A 15,807-nucleotide genomic window follows, 5' to 3' on the forward strand; every position below is an offset into this window, starting at 1 on the left:
GGCAGGCCCCTAGGAAGTACAGAGGAACCTTGGTGTACTTGTCCATAGATCACTGAAGGCAGTAGCACAGGTAGGTAAGGTGGTTAGGAAGGCATATGGGATATTTGCCTTTATTCTAGTTCGGCCACAGCTGTAGTACTGTGTGCAGTTCTGGTCGCCGCACTAAAGGAAGGATGTGATTGCACTGGAGAGGGTGCAGTGGAGATTCACCAGGATGTTGCCTGGGTTGGAGCATTTTAGCTATGAAGAGAGACTGGATAGGCTAGGGTTGTTTTCCTTAGAGCAGAGAAGGCTGAGGGGGGAACCTGATTGAGGTATACAAAATTATGAGGGGCATTGATAGGAAGAAACCTTTTCCTTTAGTGGAGGGATCAATAACCAGGGGGCATAGATTTAAGGTAAGAGGCAGGAGGTTCAGAGGGGATTTGAGGAAAAAATTGTTCGAGGGTGGTTAGGATCTAGAACACAATACCTGAAGGGGTAGTAGAGGCAGGAATCCTCAACATTTAAGAAGTATTTAGATGAACACTGGAAAAGGCATAGCATATATGGCTACAGGCCAAGTGCTGGAAAATGGGATTAGAATAGATAGGTGCTTGATGGCCGGCACGATGGGCCTGTTTCTGTGCTATATAACTGACTCTAAATGGCAGAGCAGGCTCAAGAAGCCGAATGGCCGACTCCTGTTCCCATTTCCTAAACAATTACTTACTTTCATATCCTATCTCCAGTCACTGCTTGTATATCCCAGCTCTAAACAAAGTTCCAATTTCTCAAATCTCTTGATAATTGTAACTATAATGTCCTCAAACACATCAACAAACCCAAACTGCATTATTTGTGCTTTTCTATCCTTCCATATATGCCACACCTACAATGGCACTAAGGTCTGAGTTCAACATTACACCTCGCTTTTGTATGCCTGGTATGAAAAGTAAGAATTCAGTTTGCCTTTATGGCCTTATCTACTTGCTGTGCTACTATAGGATAACGCAGGAGGTCCTCTTTCTCCACTTCCCAAAATCCTGGAGCTCCCCTTCCTAATAGCACTGTAGGTGTACCTACCCCACATGGGGTTTAACAATTCAAGGCAGCAGCTCACCACCACCTTCTCCAGGGAAATTAGGATGGGCAATAAATGCTGGCCTAGCCAGCAATGCCCACATCCCATGAACAAATAAAAAAATTAAAATCTTACCATTTGTACTTTTTTCCAACATCTCCTACTTCTATGTTAGTGAAAGCTGCTCAAGGGTAATAAACACTGACCTTGCCAACAATTCTCAAATCACAAGAATTAATTTAAAAATTGCTCAAGGAACTTGTGTCAGGTGTCCTATAATTGCAGACGTCCTTTTCAAATTAGTCATTGTATGTACAGTAAACCAGATGAGCCAAATATTCCTAGATTACTGCAGGAGATAGCCATTTTTTCACCCTCACTAAGGATCATGCCCAATGCTAGAGCCCAATCAGCCAAATGTGATCAGTTCATTGGGTTTCCTCGTACATTGCTATCCCACAATCCTTTTCCATTGAGGGAGTGATGTCCTGGTCAAGAGATCTACAATGTTGGCAGCCTGCAAAGGTAAGGTAGCAGGAGGGTCAGAATGCATGGCAGATCCCTCCCTCCATGTGCAGCAGCAAATGTCTGAAGTGCTCAGAGGTGCGAGTATCAGACTGAGTAGCTCACTGGTACCTGATGTTTTGGTAGAGTAGGGCTGCCAAATATGGCTGGAGGCATTTCAGGTTTGAAACCATGATGGCGGACCAAATGGCTTCTATAAATGTTATTTACTGGGTTTACCATAAAGGGTGTTTTGTGATTTCACTCCAGCAGCTGTTGAGAAGTTACAAGAACCAGAAAGCCACCTTAGAACAGGTGAAGAGGGGAAACCATTCTTCCATCCCTCCCCTTAAGCCCCCCAGTCTCCATTCTCTTCCCTCCAGTGCCCATCCTACAGTCTCCTTCCCCACCTGAATGGAGCCCCAGCATGCTATCCAGATAATCAATTTCAGGTTTCCTCACCCCACCCCCAGCTATTTTTCAGCTTTTACCTAGAATCCATAGTGACAGAACACCTCTCCCCCTGTGGTAGAGCTGTGCAAGCATTCAATCCCAGAGATAGAGGGATTTTTCTGCTACTATGCATGCTAAGTAGAGATCTCAGTTACACAGAAGCAGTTTTTAATTTTAAAAATCCACTGCTAACTCACCCATCCAGTGTAATTAAGTTGAACAGTCTTGGTACATTGAAGGCTCTGATTTGTAGTTTTGAGAATGTCTGTGGTTTCAAGGGGCAGTTTGAATTTTTATTATTCGTTTCATGGGATGTCAGCATCAAGACAGCATTTGTTGCCCATCCCTAATGGCCCTTTAGAAAGTGGTGGCAAGCTGCCTTCTTGAACCGCTACAGTCTATCGGGTGCAGGTACACCCACAGTGCTGTTAGGGATGGAGTTCCAGGATTTTGACCCAGCAACAGTGAAGGAATGGCGATATAGTTCCAAGTCAGGATGGTGTGGGGCTTGGAGGGAAATTTGCAGGTGGTGGTGTTCCCATGCGTCTGCTGCCCTTGTTCTTCTAGATGCTGTCGAAGGAGTCTTGGGAAGTTGCTGCAGTGCATCTTGTATATGGTACACGCTGCTGCCACTGTGCACCGATGGTGGAGGGGTGAATGTGTGAGGAGGTTGATGGGGTGCCAATCAAGCAGGCTGCTTTGCCCTGGATGGTGTCAAGCTTCTTGACTGTTATTGGAGCTGCACTCATCCAGGCAAGTGGAGAGTATTCCATCGCTTGTGCCTTGTAGATGGACAGCCATTGGGGAGTCAAGAGGTGGGTTACTCGTTGCAGAATTCCCAGCCTCTGACCTGCTCTTGTGTAGCCGCAGTATTTATGTCACTGCTCCTTTGCAGTTTCTGGTGATAGTAACCAGGAAACCAGTAACCAGATGTTGACAGTGGGGGATCCAGCGATGGTAATGCAGTTGAATGTCAAGGGGAGATGGTTAGATTCTGTCTTGCTGGAGATCATCAGTGCCTGGCACTTGTGTGGCACGAATGTTACTTGCCACTTATCAACCCAAGCCCGAATATTGTCCAGGTCTTGCTGCCAATGGGCACAGACTGCTTCAGTATCCAAGGAGTTGCAAATAGGACAGAATGCTGTACAGTGAACATCCTCACTTCTGACTTTTTGGTGAAGGTCATTGATGAAGCAGCTGAAGATGGTTGGGCCTAGGACAACTTTTTTACAATTTACATCAAAAGACTTAGATGAGAGGAGTGATGGCATGGTAGCTAAATTTGCAAATAACACAAAAGATAGGTAGGAAAGTATGTTGTGAAGAGGACATAAGGAAGTTGCAGACCAATATAGATAGGTTGAGTGAGTGGACAAAAACCTGGCAGATGGAGCATAAGGTGGGAAAACATGAAGTTGTTCAGTTTGGCAGGAAGAATAAAAAAGCAGAGTATTACTTAAACGGAGAATGACTGCAGAACTCCGAGGCACAGAGGGTTCTAGGTATTCTAGTGCATGAGTCACAAAACGTCAATATGCAGGTACAGCAAGTCAAAGGCGGCTAATAGAATGCTATCCTTTATTACGAGAGGAATTGAAAATAGAAGTAAGGATGTTATGCTTCGGTTATACAGGACACTGGTGAGACCACATCTCAAATACGGTGTGCAGTTTTGGTCTCCTTATTTAAGGAAGGATGTAAATGCGTTGGAGGCGGTTCACAGGAGGTTTACTAGATTGATACCTGGAATGAGCGGATTGTCTTGCTGCCAGACTTGCTGAATATTTCCAGCATTTCTTGTTTTATTTCAGGTTTCCAGCACTGCAGTATTTTGCTTTTTTTTTTATTGTAGATTGATTCTCTTGCCTATCCAGAATCTAAGATAATCGGGGATAGATGATAGTGTGGAATTCAAGACAGAATCAGATCAGCCATGATCTTATTAAATGGCAGAGCAGGCACAAGGGACCAAATGGCCGACTCCTGCCCATAATTCATGTGGTCGCATGGATACTACCTGAACAACACATACATCAATGTCATGGGGCTGAGATGAGTGGCCTCCAACAACCGCAACACCTTCCTTTGTGCTAGGTATGGCTCCAACCAATGGAGACTCTCTCTCACACCGCAATATTGAGCTCTTCTTCCTTTGCCTTCACCTCCTGGCTCACTTCTTTGGCAAGGAGTTCTTCCTCCCCCCACCTCCTACCACCACCAACTGATCGACCAGCAGACCCATTCACCCGCCTCCAGTATTCGACCTTCACCTGGATCCCTCCCTCTGGCCTCTTACCCGCTCTTGATCTGATCATTGAGAACTGTTGATGTGACATCGGCCATGCTCCCCTTGCTCATTCTAACCTGCGTCCCTTTGAATTTACTACACTCTGTTCTCTCAGGCCTAACCCTGACATTGTGTGCAAACCTGCTGACAAGGGTGGTGCTGTTGTTGTCTAGTGTGCTGACCTCTACCTTGCAGAGGCTGAGCTTCAACTCTCAGACACTTCTTCCTACCTCCCCTGGACCATGACCCCACCATGGAGCATTAAGCCACTGTCACTGAACTCATCTCCTCTGGAAATCTTCCCACCTCAGTCCTACAACCTCCTTCCCAAGTCCTGGTAAACCCACTATTTCAGCCTGTTCCACTGAACTTATTTCTTCCCATTTTGACTTTTTATTTCCCTCCCCTTGTCCAGTCTCTTCCCACCTACAGCTGTGACTCTTCTGACACCCTATGTCAACAATTTCCAGTTTCCTGACCCTAACCACTGCCTCTTTACTACGGATGTCCAATCTCTCGATCCCTCCATCTCCTACCATGAAGGTTGAGGGCTGTCTGCTTCTGCCTTGAAGAGGCCCAACCAGTCCCCATCCTCCACCTGGCTAAACTTGTTCTCACATTGAACAATTGCTTCAACTTCACTCACTTCCTCCAAATAAAAGGGTGTTGTTAAGAGTACCCAATGGGTTCTAGTTATGCCAGTTCTTTTGTGGAGTATGTCTAACATTCCTTGTTCCAGTCCTACTCAGGCATCCTCCCCAAACTCTTTTTCCAGTACATTAATGACCCGTGGAAATCAACTTTACTTCCAAGTTTTACCAGCTCTCACCTTCACACGGTCCATCTCTGACAGTTCCCTTCCTCAACCAGCCTCCATTTCAGGGGATAGATAGGCTATCTACTAATATTCAGTATAAGCCCACTGACACCCACAACTACTTTGACTACACTTCCTCACACCCTGCCTCCTGTAAGGATTCCATTCAGTTTCCTCAGGTCACATCTGTTCTGATGATGCAACCTTCCACAACAGCACTTCCTTTGTCCTCAACAGAGGAGCCACCCCGCCCACTGGTTGACAAGGCCCTCGACCGTGTCCGACACATTTCCCACACCTACTCTTACCCCTTCCCATCCTTCCGAGAACCGCGATAGGGTTCCCCTTGTCCTCATTTCCACCCCACCAGCCTCCAGATCCAAAGGATCATTCTCCACCATTTCCTGCACCTCCAGCATGATGACACCAAACATATGCCCCTCCCTTCCTCTATCAACATTCCGAAGGGACCATTCCCTCCACGACATCCTAGTCCACTCCTCAATCAACCCCGACACCTTGTCCCCTTCCCATGCAATCACAGGAAATGTAACACCTGCCCTTTTACCTCCTCTCCATTCAAGGCCCCCAAACACTCCTTCCAGTGAAGCAGCAATTTACTTTTTTTTTATTCTTTCATGCGAAATGGGAGCCACTGGCAAGGCTAGCATTTGTTGCCCATCCCTCATTGCCCTTGACAACTGAGTGGGTTGCTAGGTCATTTCAGAATGCAGTTAAGAGTCAACCACATTGCTGTGCTGGGGAGGCGGTAGCATAGTGGTAATGTCACAACTAGTAATTCAAAGGCCTAGGCTAATACTCTGGGGACATGGGTTTGAATCCCACCACAGCAGATGATGAAATTTGAATTCAATTAATAAAAATCTGAAATTAAAAGCTAGTTTAATGGTGACCATGAAACCATTGTCAATTGTTGTAAAAAACCATCGATGATGCTTCATGGCATCATTACTGAGACTGGTTTTCAATTTATTCATTAATTGAATTTAAATTCCCCAGCTGCCGTGATGGGATTTGAACCACTGTCCCCAGAGCATTGGCCTGGGCCTCTGGTTACTACTTCAACACAAGCTCAAGGAACATAAGAACTAGGAGCAGGAGTAGGCAATTCAATACAGTCATGGCTGATCTCATCTCAGCCTCAACTCCACTTTCCTGCCTATTCTCCATTATCCTTCAACCCATTACTAATTAAAAATATCTATCAACAGCACCTCATCTTCCGATTAGACACTTCAGTCTTCTGGATTCAATAATTTCATCAATTTCAGACCATGACCCCCATTTTGATGTTTTTTTTTAAAACCATGTGCCAGTCTTAAGCTTGTTTTTGCTTTCAGACATTCATTATTCTGCCATTAACACTCTCTCTGGACATCTACACTATTACCACTCCTTTTGCTCCATGACATCTTTTGACATTTAGTCTCTCCCACCCTATCACAGACCTTCCCTTTTGTCCTTCTTATTCTTCCTCCCTCCCCCATAACCCCCATCACCCCACTTTCACTTATTCAAAACCTACTACATTTCTAACCTTTGCCAGTTCCGATGAAAGGTCACTGGCCTGAAACGTTAACTCTGCTATTCTCTCTCCACAGATGCTCCGAGATCTGCTGTACATTTCCAGCACTTTGTTTTTACCTCTACTCTGTTGTTCAGCTTGGTGACACTGCCCTCATTTTATTTCAGGCTTATCCATCTGATTACAAGCACAGGATCTATACCAAAGGCTTCTTTTCCTACCCTCATCTTAGGAGTGCAAGGTTCCATTCTTGGCATCCTCCTCTACATGCTGCCCTTCAGCCAAAGGATCTGAAGGTAGATAATTCCCAATGTACTGATATCCAGCTTGACCTCTCAACCTCTCCACTGCTTCTGTGCTGTTAAAACTACTTGTCCAACCTCCAGTCATGGATAAGCCACAAATCCCTACAAGAAGACCCAAGCCAACTAGTCAATCCTGGCCATGAACTTCTTCCAATTTCCTGGCATTCGTTCGCAACCTTGGCATGCGCCCAAGCGGAGCTTCTGATCGCAAAGGTTGCCTACTTCCATCCCTACCTCAGAGAACCTTCTACTAAGCCCCTCACCCATGCCCTTGCTACCACCCTTATCTCCTAAAACATACAATTTTCTTTCTTGTTTAACTCCCTCCATGGCTTCACCCCCCACCCCAGTAACTCATTCATCACCACATAACATTCAAAATAGGTACAGTAGGCCATTCAGTCCTTCAAGCCTGCTTTGTCATTCAATAACATGGATCTGATTGTGACTTCAATGTCACTTTCCTTCCTGCCTGCCCCCCTCCACATAATCCTTTCCTTCCTTGTAGATTAAAAATCTGCCTACCTCAGCCTTGAATGTATTCAATGATCCAGTCTCCACTGTTCTCTAGGATAGAGAATTGCAAAGATTAATGACCCTCAGAAGAAATTTCATCTATTTCAAATGGAAAACCCCTTATTTTGAACCTGTGCCCCCTAGTTCCAGATTCTCCCACGAGGGGAAACATCCTCTCAGCATCCACTCGGTCAAGCCCCCTCAGAATCTTCCATGTTTCAATAATTCTCCGAAACTCCAATGAATATAGGCCCCAACCTGCTCAACCTTTCCTCATCCCAGGAATCAGCCTAGTGAACCTTCTCAAAACTGCATCCAATGCAAGTATATCTCTCCTTAAATAAGGTGAGCAAAACTGTATACAGTACTCTCAGTGCGGTCTTACCAATGCCTTGCATTGCAGTTGCAGCAAGACTTCCCTACTTTTATACTCCATTTCCCTTGCAATTAAGGCCAACATTCCATTTGCCTTCTTAATTACTCACTGTACCTGCATGCTAACTTTGTGATTCATGAGAGACTGCAGAATGCTGCAGCCTTGTACTCCATTTAAACAATATTCTGCTTTTCTAATCTTGCCACCAAAAGTGGACAACCTCACATTTGCCCACACTATACTTCATCTGCCAAATTTTTGCCCACTCACTTAACCTACCGATACCCCTTTCAGACTCTGTCCTGCTCACAACTTGCTTTTCTACCCATCTTTGTATCATTAGCAAAATTGGCTACAATACAGTCCCTTCATCCAAGTCATTAATGTAGATTGCAAATAGTTGAGGTCCCAGCACTGATCCCTGTCACACTCCACTAGTTACAGTTTGTCAACCCAAAAATACCTCATGTATCCAGCCAATCCTCTATCCATCCAATACATTACCCCCATACCACAAGCTCTTATATTGTGTAGTAACCTTTCATGTGGCACTTTATTGAATGCTTTTTGGATGTTCAAATACACATTACTGGTTCCCCTTTATCCACCCTCAAAGAACTCTAATAAATTTAAGTATTGCAGAAAACAGATACATTTTGTCAAAACTTTTCATCTTGCACTCATCAGGACAACCACAAGAATGGCAATGTAAGGGAAAGTAACAAATTTATACTATGAGAAGAGTGCTGATTGGTAGAGGTGTTGCCATGGAGAATGCTCCAGTTTATGGTGACTGAGAGTTAACTGCCAACCTTCATTTGAAATTTAAACAAGACAGGTTGACTCTGATTCCTCAAAGTATTGCCTTGACCAATGAACCAGCAAATGGCTATCACTTATTTTGTTTAGCTGAAACAGATGCAATGTGTGCACAACTGCTTCAGCTGTTATAGAACCTTAATTGGACCACAATTGGAGTACTATGTCCCCCACCTTAGCAAGGATATTACTGCCATAGAGGAAGTGCAACAAAGGTTCACCAGACTTGTTCCCAGGATGGCAGGACTGTCCTATGGAGAGAGATTGGGGGAAACTGGGCCTGTATTCTCTAGAGTTTCAAAGAATGTGAGGTGATCTCATTGAAACCTACAAAATACTTAAAGGGATAGACAGGGTAGATGCAGCTAAGATGTTTCCCCTGGTTGGGGAGTTTAGAACCAGGGAACACAATTTCAAAATAAGGGGGAAGCCACTTAGGACAGAGATGAGGAGAAATTTATTTACTCAGAGGGTTGTGAATCTTTGGAATTCTCTACCCCAGAGGGCTGGGGAAGCTGAATCATTGAGCATGTTTAAAGCAGAGATTGACAGATTTCTAAATACAAATGACATAAGGGGATATGTGGATAGTGTGGCAAAAAAAAGTATTGAAGTGGATGATCAGCCATGATCATACTGAATGGAGGAGCAGGCTCGACGGGCTGAATGGCCTGCTCCTATGTTCCGTCTGTGCAAAGAACAGGGCCCTGTGTATTAATATATGCAGCTTCCAGTGTGCACAAATGCACCACACTGCGAGCCCAGCTGAATCTTAAATTGGTTGTTAGAGTAATTCTTAGCACGCTGAGGATTATTTAGCAAACATTGTCCAATCGCAGAAACACATCTAATGTTGGACTCCGTGTTTTGAGTTTTGCAAACACAGGCTGGTTGGGTACGATCTATACCTTGCCCGTTGCAAACTGTGGAAGCGACATGTTTGATACGATCCACCAGACTTTGGGACATACAGCCTATATACCTAGCATCACACTGGTATTGAAATTTATGTGTGGTGTTCGCCACCAACAGGATGCTGCCATCAAACCAAAAAGACGTCCTGCCTATCACACAAATGAGTAAACATGATATATGAATTGACAAAATGTCTGTTTTCAGCAATACTCAAGTTCTGTACTACCAAATGATTATTTCTAATAAATTTGTTAAAGATAAAACCATGCTGACTCTGCATTACGATTTTCTAAATGTCCTACTACTTCCTTAAGAGATTTCTTTTTTTAATTCTTTCATGGGACGTGGGCATCGCTGACAAGGCCAGCATTTGTTGCCCATCCCTAATTGCCATTGAACTGAGTGGGTTGCTAGGCCATTTCAGAGGGCAGTTCAGAGTCAGCCACATTGCTGTGGTTCTGGAGTCACTTGTAGACCCGATATCAGATTTCCTTCTTTAAAAGGACATTAGTGAACTAGATAGGTTTTTATGACAATCAATGATAATAATGGTGCTATGAAACTGAGACTAGGTTTTGAATTCCAGACTTTTAATAATTGAGTTTAAATGCCACCAGCTGCTGTGGTGGGATTTGAACCGATGTCCCCCCAGGGCATTAGCCTGGGCCTCGATTACTAATCCAGTATGCCACCATCGCCCCTAACATTCTCCCAATGACAGATATTAAACTAACTGACCTACAGTTTCCTGCGTTTCCCTCTTTCCCTGAATACAGATGCTACATTTGCCCAGAAACTACATCCCAAACTCTCCACTCTTGATACCTTCTGGATTGCACCTCCATTCACCCAATTGGCAGCAATACCTTGAGCCATTGTCAACACGCTCACCCCCCAACCACTCAGTTCTCTTCTCTCTCCACTTTCCTCACTGATTTTTTTTTTAAATCTTTGACCAAGCTTTTCTAGTCATCCCTTCTTTACGTAGATTACTAGACAGAAACTGGCCAGCCAGCAGGTCTATGCCAGTGTTTATGCTTCACACAAGCCTCCTCCCATCTAATTTTGCCCCACCCTGTCAACTTATCTTTTATTCCTTTCCCCTCATTTACACATCTAGCTTTCCTTTAAATATATCTGCGAATCACTCTAATAGCAAGTTCCACATTCTTACAAGTCAGTGAAGTTTCCTTATTAGAAATATTAGCAGCTCAGCATCCTTCCCCACCACCCCCAGATCTGAAGGAGAAAGAACACCTTGATATCAATAGAGCTAGTCATACTTGCCTTCCCCTTTAAGCAGCCTGACATTTTGTATATGGCAAGCTCTGAAGAGGCAAAAATGACGTGAATGGCTAATCCACCTTTGCAATAAAAACACAATGCTGGAAGTAGAAATCACATCCAGCGGGATGGTATCCAAGGGCAAAGAGAACGCTAACCTTCGAGAGTGTACCCAAGTACTTCAGAAAGCGGATGGTATTATGCAAGATGTGCAGGTTTTAAAAGTCATGGGGCTAATGCTTTCCTGAACATCACTTCAGGAAACCAATCCACCAAGCTGCCAATTACTCAATGCTTTTAAATTGGTCCCCATCGTTTCCCGCCCCGAGAGGAATAAACCTGCTCCCGCTAACCTGGAGGCCCTATCATCTGACCAAGAGGAAGTGTCTGGACCCCAGTCCTTGATCTCGTCCTCAAACACGGTGGAATCCGAGTCATCAATCCTGCGCAATTTACCATCGGCGCCGCGTTTCCTGCCGACGGACCAGCGACATGGCGGCGGCTTCTTCCTGCAGGGGAGCGAAATAAAATAAAAAAAAATACATCAGAGTCAGGGAGCAGGCAGCAGCCGCGGCTTCAACTTCAGAAAACAACCGCACAAATAAAGCAGTGGGGCCGGGGGCTCCCTCTCTGCGCGGTGAAAGGTGGCCCCTCCTCTTTCAGTATCACATCCGTATTCCGCCATCAGGCGCGAGTGCCCGAGTCCAGCTCAGCCGGAGCGGGAATTAAACACGGGGGGGGGGGGGGGGGGGGAAGAGGGGAAGACGGGGGGGAAGAGGGAAGACGGGGGGGAAGAGGGAAGACGGGGGGGGGGGGGGGAAGAGGGAAGACGGGGGGGGGGGGGGGAAGAGGGAAGACGGGGGGGGGGGGGGGGGAAGAGGGAAGACGGGGGGGGGGGGGGGGAAGAGGGAAGACGGGGGGGGGGGGGGGGAAGAGGGAAGACGGGGGGGGGGGGGGGGGGAAGAGGGAAGACGGGGGGGGGGGGGGGAAGAGGGGAAGACGGGGGGGGGGGAGGGGAAGAGGGAAGACGGGGGGGGGGGGGGGGAAGAGGGAAGACGGGGGGGGGGGGGAAGAGGGAAGACGGGGGGGGGGGGGAAGAGGGAAGACGGGGGGGGGGGGGGAAGAGGGAAGACGGGGGGGGGGGGGGGAAGAGGGAAGACGGGGGGGGGGGGGGGAAGAGGGAAGACGGGGGGGGGGGGGAAGAGGGAAGACGGGGGGGGGGGGGGAAGAGGGAAGACGGGGGGGGGGGGGGGGAAGAGGGAAGACGGGGGGGGGGGGGGAAGAGGGAAGACGGGGGGGGGGGGGGGGGGAAGAGGGAAGACGGGGGGGGGGAAGAGGGAAGACGGGGGGGGGGGGGGGGGGGGAAGAGGGAAGACGGGGGGGGGGGGAAGAGGGAAGACGGGGGGGGGGGGGGGGGGAGGGGGAAGACGGGGGGGGGGGGGAAGAGGGAAGACGGGGGGGGGGGGGAAGAGGGAAGACGGGGGGGGGGGGGGGAAGAGGGAAGACGGGGGGGGGGGGGGGAAGAGGGAAGACGGGGGGGGGGGGGGGAAGAGGGAAGACGGGGGGGGGGGGGGGAAGAGGGAAGACGGGGGGGGGGGGGGGGGGAAGAGGGAAGACGGGGGGGGGGGGGGGGGGAAGAGGGAAGACGGGGGGGGGGGGGGGGGAAGAGGGAAGACGGGGGGGGGGGGGGGGGGAAGAGGGAAGACGGGGGGGGGGGGGGGGAAGAGGGAAGACGGGGGGGGGGGGGGAAGAGGGAAGACGGGGGGGGGGGGGGGGGGGGAAGAGGGAAGACGGGGGGGGGGGGGAAGAGGGAAGACGGGGGGGGGGGGGGGAAGAGGGAAGACGGGGGGGGGGGGGGGAAGAGGGAAGACGGGGGGGGGGGGGGGGAAGAGGGAAGACGGGGGGGGGGGGGGGAAGAGGGAAGACGGGGGGGGGGGGGGGAAGAGGGAAGACGGGGGGGGGGGGGGGGGAAGAGGGAAGACGGGGGGGGGGGGAAGGGGGAGGGGAAGACGGGGGGGGGGGGGGGGGGTAGAGGGAAGACGGGGGGGGGGTAAGAGGGAAGACGGGGGGGGGGGGTAAGAGGGAAGACGGGGGGGGGGGGGGAAGAGGGAAGACGGGGGGGGGGGGGGGAAGAGGGAAGACGGGGGGGGGGGGGGGGAAGAGGGGAAGACGGGGGGGGGGGGAAAGAGGGAAGACGGGGGGGGGGGGGGAAGAGGGAAGACGGGGGGGGGGGGGAAGAGGGAAGACGGGGGGGGGGGGGAAGAGGGAAGACGGGGGGGGGGGGGGGAAGAGGGAAGACGGGGGGGGGGGGGGGAAGAGGGAAGACGGGGGGGGGGGGGGGAAGAGGGAAGACGGGGGGGGGGGGAAGAGGGAAGACGGGGGGGGGGGGGGGGGAAGACGGGGGGGGGGGGGGGGAAGAGGGAAGACGGGGGGGGGGGGGGGGAAGAGGGAAGACGGGGGGGGGGGGGGAAGAGGGAAGACGGGGGGGGGGGGGGGAAGAGGGAAGACGGGGGGGGGGGGGGGAAGAGGGAAGACGGGGGGGGGGGGGGGGGAAGAGGGAAGACGGGGGGGGGGGGGGAAGAGGGAAGACGGGGGGGGGGGGAAGAGGGAAGACGGGGGGGGGGGGGGGAAGAGGGAGACGGGGGGGGGGGGGGGGGGAAGAGGGAAGACGGGGGGGGGGGGGGGAAGAGGGAAGACGGGGGGGGGGGGGGAAGAGGGAAGACGGGGGGGGGGGGGGGAAGAGGGAAGACGGGGGGGGGGGGAAGAGGGAAGACGGGGGGGGGGGGGGGGAAGAGGGAAGACGGGGGGGGGGGGGGGAAGAGGGAAGACGGGGGGGGGGGGGGGGGAAGAGGGAAGACGGGGGGGGAGGGAAGACGGGGGGGGGGGGGAAGAGGGAAGACGGGGGGGGAGGGAAGACGGGGGGGGGGGGGGGGAAGAGGGAAGACGGGGGGGGGGGGAAGAGGGAAGACGGGGGGGGGGGGGGGAAAGAGGGAAGACGGGGGTGGGGGGGGGAAAGAGGGAAGACGGGGGTGGGGGGGGGAAAGAGGGAAGACGGGGGTGGGGGGGGGGAAAGAGGGAAGACGGGGGTGGGGGGGGGGGAAGAGGGAAGACGGGGGTGGGGGGGGGAAAGAGGGAAGACGGGGGGGGGGGGGGATGAGGGAAGACGGGGGGGGGGGGAAGAGGGAAGACGGGGGGGGGGGGGGAAGAGGGAAGACGGGGGCGGGGGGGGGGGGGGGAAGAGGGAAGACGGGGGCGGGGGGGGGGGGAAGAGGGAAGACGGGGGGGGGGGGGGGAAGAGGGAAGACGGGGGGGGGGGGGGGAAGAGGGAAGGGGGGGGGGAAGACGGGGGGGGGGGGGGAAGAGGGAAGACGGGGGGGGGGGGGGGAAGAGGGAAGACGGGGGGGGGGGGGGAAGAGGGAAGACGGGGGGGGGGGGGGGGGAAGAGGGAAGACGGGGGGGGGGGGGGGAAGAGGGAAGACGGGGGGGGGGGGGGGGAAGAGGGAAGACGGGGGGGGGGGGGGGGAAGAGGGAAGACGGGGGGGGGGGGGGAAGAGGGAAGACGGGGGTGGGGGGGGAGAAGAGGGAAGACGGGGGGGGGGGGAGAAGAGGGAAGACGGGGGGGGGGAGAAGAGGGAAGACGGGGGGGGGGGAGAAGAGGGAAGACGGGGGGGGGGGGAGAGAGGGAAGAGGGAAGACGGGGGGCGGGGGGGAAGAGGGAAGACGGGGGGGGGGGGGGAAGAGGGAAGACGGGGGGGGGGGGGGAAGAGGGAAGACGGGGGGGGGGGGGGAAAGAGGGAAGACGGGGGGGGGGGGGAAGAGGGAGACGGGGGGGGGGGGGGGAAGAGGGAAGACGGGGGGGGGGGGGAAGACGGGGGGGGGGGGGGAAGACGGGGGGGGGGGGGGAAGACGGGGGGGGGGGGGAAGACGGGGGGGGGGGGGAAGACGGGGGGGGGGGAAGACGGGGGGGGGGGGGGGGAAGACGGGGGGGGGGGGAAGACGGGGGGGGGGGAAGACGGGGGGGGGGGGAAGACGGGGGGGGGGGGAAGACGGGGGGGGGGGAAGACGGGGGGGGGGGGGAAGACGGGGGGGGGGGAAGACGGGGGGGGGGGGGGAAGACGGGGGGGGGGGGGGGAAGACGGGGGGGGGGGGGAAGACGGGGGGGGGGGGGGGAAGACGGGGGGGGGGGGGAAGACGGGGGGGGGGGGAAGACGGGGGGGGGGGGGGAAGACGGGGGGGGGGGGAAGACGGGGGGGGGGGGGGAAGACGGGGAGGGGGGGGGGGGAAGACGGGGGGGGGGGGGGGGAAGACGGGGGGGGGGGGGGGGAAGACGGGGGGGGAGACGGGGGGGGGGAAGACGGGGGGGGGAAGACGGGGGGGGGGGGAAGACGGGGGGGGGGGGAAGACGGGGGGGGGGGAAGACGGGGGGGGGGGGGAAGACGGGGGGGGGGGGAAGACGGGGGGGGGGGAAGACGGGGGGGGGGGGGAAGACGGGGGGGGGGGGGAAGACGGGGGGGGGGGGAAGACGGGGGGGGGGGGAAGACGGGGGGGGGGGGGGAAGACGGGGGGGGGGGGGAAGACGGGGGGGGGGGGAAGACGGGGGGGGGGGAAGACGGGGGGGGGGGGGAAGACGGGGGGGGGGGAAGACGGGGGGGGGGGGAAGACGGGGGGGGGGGAAGACGGGGGGGGGGGGGGAAGACGGGGGGGGGGGGGAAGACGGGGGGGGGGGGGAAGACGGGGGGGGGGGGGGAAGACGGGGGGGGGGGGGAAGACGGGGGGGGGGGAAGACGGGGGGGGGGGGGAAGACGGGGGGGGGGGGGAAGACGGGGGGGGGGGGGGGAAGACGGGGGGGGGGGGGGGATGACGGTGGGGGGGGGAAGACGGGGGGGGGGGGGGGATGACGGGGGGGGGGGGAAAGACGA

The 15,807-nt window shown here is 53.8% G+C and overlaps 1 protein-coding gene across 1 annotated transcript in view; it reads right to left on the reverse strand.

The window, feature by feature from the left end:
- Window positions 1-15,807, reverse strand: part of slbp (stem-loop histone mRNA binding protein) — a 48,451-nt gene that overhangs the window by 24,262 nt on the left and 8,382 nt on the right. Inside the window, exon 2 of the mRNA XM_068049213.1 lies at window positions 11,242-11,413. Within this exon, the coding sequence (XP_067905314.1) occupies window positions 11,242-11,413 (172 nt within the window). The remainder of the gene's footprint in view (window positions 1-11,241; window positions 11,414-15,807) is intronic.

Source organism: Heterodontus francisci, chromosome 1 (assembly GCF_036365525.1).
Source record: "Heterodontus francisci isolate sHetFra1 chromosome 1, sHetFra1.hap1, whole genome shotgun sequence".
In the NCBI taxonomy this organism is placed as follows: Eukaryota; Metazoa; Chordata; class Chondrichthyes; order Heterodontiformes; family Heterodontidae; genus Heterodontus; species Heterodontus francisci.